The sequence below is a fragment of the Mesitornis unicolor genome, unplaced genomic scaffold (genome assembly GCF_000695765.1).
Source record: "Mesitornis unicolor isolate BGI_N332 unplaced genomic scaffold, ASM69576v1 scaffold49212, whole genome shotgun sequence".
Lineage (NCBI taxonomy): Eukaryota > Metazoa > Chordata > Aves > Mesitornithiformes > Mesitornithidae > Mesitornis > Mesitornis unicolor.
The window spans coordinates 134-2,403 of NW_010172162.1; the positions used below are offsets into that span (position 1 = coordinate 134).

General features: G+C 62.5%; 1 protein-coding gene across 1 annotated transcript; it reads left to right on the forward strand.

The window, feature by feature from the left end:
* Window positions 1-201: 201 nt before the first annotated feature.
* On the forward strand, window positions 202-2,117 carry LOC104533887 (serine/threonine-protein phosphatase PP1-alpha catalytic subunit; the record flags this gene model as incomplete). Its single annotated transcript, XM_010180281.1, has 5 exons — window positions 202-366; window positions 519-749; window positions 1,203-1,307; window positions 1,444-1,667; window positions 1,983-2,117. Coding segments are annotated over 5 exons (860 nt in total), but the record flags the coding sequence as incomplete, so codon positions are not given.
* Between the last annotated feature and the right edge of the window lie 153 nt (window positions 2,118-2,270).

Consider the following 2,270-nt stretch of genomic DNA (forward strand, 5'->3'; position numbering starts at 1 on the left):
CCCAGCTCTGGGAGGAAAGGAGTGCCCTGGGGTGGGGGGTGATCCATTCCCACCCATCCTGGGGCAGACCAGGGCCTTTTCTGGGTGGGGGGAGGGGACCCCCGAATCCCTCATCCCCGTCACCCCTGCCAGCCTGTAGGCATGGGACATGCCACGGCCCCAGTGGCTGTCCCTTAGTGCCAGCACGTGGGGTGCTGGCAGGGGCCCTGACACCTGTTTCTCTGCTGGGGGCAGTCCAAGGGTCGCGGCCGGGGAAAAACGTGCAGCTGACGGAGAACGAGATCCGGGGCCTGTGTCTCAAGTCGCGGGAGATCTTCCTGAGCCAGCCCATCCTGCTGGAGCTGGAGGCACCCCTCAAGATCTGCGGTGAGGGTGCACCCTGGGATGGGCGCAGGGTCCAATTAGAGGGTCCCAGTATGGCCCTGTACCCTGTGCTTCCCTGGGGACATGGATGAGGTCCCCTGTGGGGTGGTATGGGGAGCTGGGGTGCCACGCACGCCCTGTGCCCTCCACTCCAGGTGACATCCACGGGCAGTACTACGACCTGCTAAGGCTCTTTGAGTACGGAGGCTTCCCCCCTGAGAGCAACTACCTGTTTCTGGGCGACTACGTGGACCGCGGCAAGCAGTCGCTGGAGACCATCTGCCTGCTGCTCGCCTACAAGATCAAGTACCCCGAGAACTTCTTCCTGCTGCGTGGCAACCACGAGTGCGCCAGCATCAACCGCATCTATGGCTTCTACGATGAGTGTGAGTGCTTGGGCTGTGGCTGCGTCTGTCCCCCCTCAACCCCTGTGCCACCCCCCGTGTACCCTTCACTCTGTCATCCCTGTGCAGTCGTGCACTGACTCCCAGGGTGAGTCCTTCTGCCACTCGCCCTGCCATCACCATAGCCAAAACCAACCTGTAGCACCCCAGTGCTTCCAGGACCATTCACATTGTGTGTCCTACACCCCCCTGTACCTCCCCTCTGCCAACCACCTCTACAAGTGTGCACCCCAAGGACACCCCCTGCATGACTCGGTGCCACCCTATGGCATTGCCCCTGTGCAGCTGGAACTCTGCTGGGACTGGTGGGTTTCTGGGCAGCTGTGTGTGCTTCAACCTGGGGGCACGATCCCATGCTGGGGGGGAGTTCATGGGGAGCCCCACACACTCCCTGTACCCCCAAAGAGGCGGCACTAGGTACCCACACCCTTGCAGGCAAGCGGCGGTACAACATCAAGCTCTGGAAGACATTCACTGACTGTTTCAACTGTTTGCCCATCGCCGCTATCGTGGATGAGAAGATCTTCTGCTGCCATGGAGGTGGGCACGGTTCTACCTGGATCTTTGGGGGCTGACAGGGTGACAGGAGCTCTGCTGATGCTTTGGGGATGCCCCAGTGTGATGGGGGGCGGTTGCCGAAGAGGCAGGGCCTCACGCAGTCCCCCTGTCCTTGCAGGGCTGTCTCCCGACCTGCAGTCAATGGAGCAGATCCGGCGGATCATGCGCCCCACGGATGTGCCGGATCAGGGCCTGCTCTGTGACCTGCTCTGGTCCGACCCCGACAAGGACGTGCAGGGCTGGGGGGAGAACGATCGCGGCGTCTCCTTCACCTTCGGGGCGGAGGTGGTGGCAAAGTTCCTGCACAAGCACGACCTGGACCTCATCTGCCGGGCGCACCAGGTACCACCAGGCACCCTGCTGCTGGGGACAGGCGGGTGCACCCCTGGGGGGTGAGATTTGGGTCCCCAATGGGTATTGGGTATGGGGCAGGCATTTTTACCCCTAATACTTCCCCCTCAAGGGCAGCATTTACTTTTGAGGAGGTATTTTCCCCCAGAAGGGAACGTTTGACCTTGGGGGTGTCGGAGGGGTCTTGTTGGCGCTGTGTGGGCTGGAATCCTCAGAGTATTCACCCCGGGGGGGTTATTTGCCCCAGGGGGTGGGTGTTTGCCCCAGCGGGTGCCTGCCTCAGCGCCAGCTCTGTCACCCATGCAGGTGGTGGAGGATGGCTACGAGTTCTTTGCCAAGCGCCAGCTCGTCACCCTCTTCTCGGCACCCAACTACTGTGGGGAGTTTGACAACGCGGGCGCCATGATGAGCGTGGACGAAACACTGATGTGTTCCTTTCAGGTGGGCTGGGGGCACTGCCAGTGGAGGAGGGGTGGACACAGGGCTGGAGGGGCTGTGGGAGGGCCTCAGTTCCTGCAGGGAGGCTGGGGGCAGCCTCCACCCTGAAGGCAGGAGAGGAGCAGGGAGCCTGGGGCAGGAGGGGGCACGGTGTGC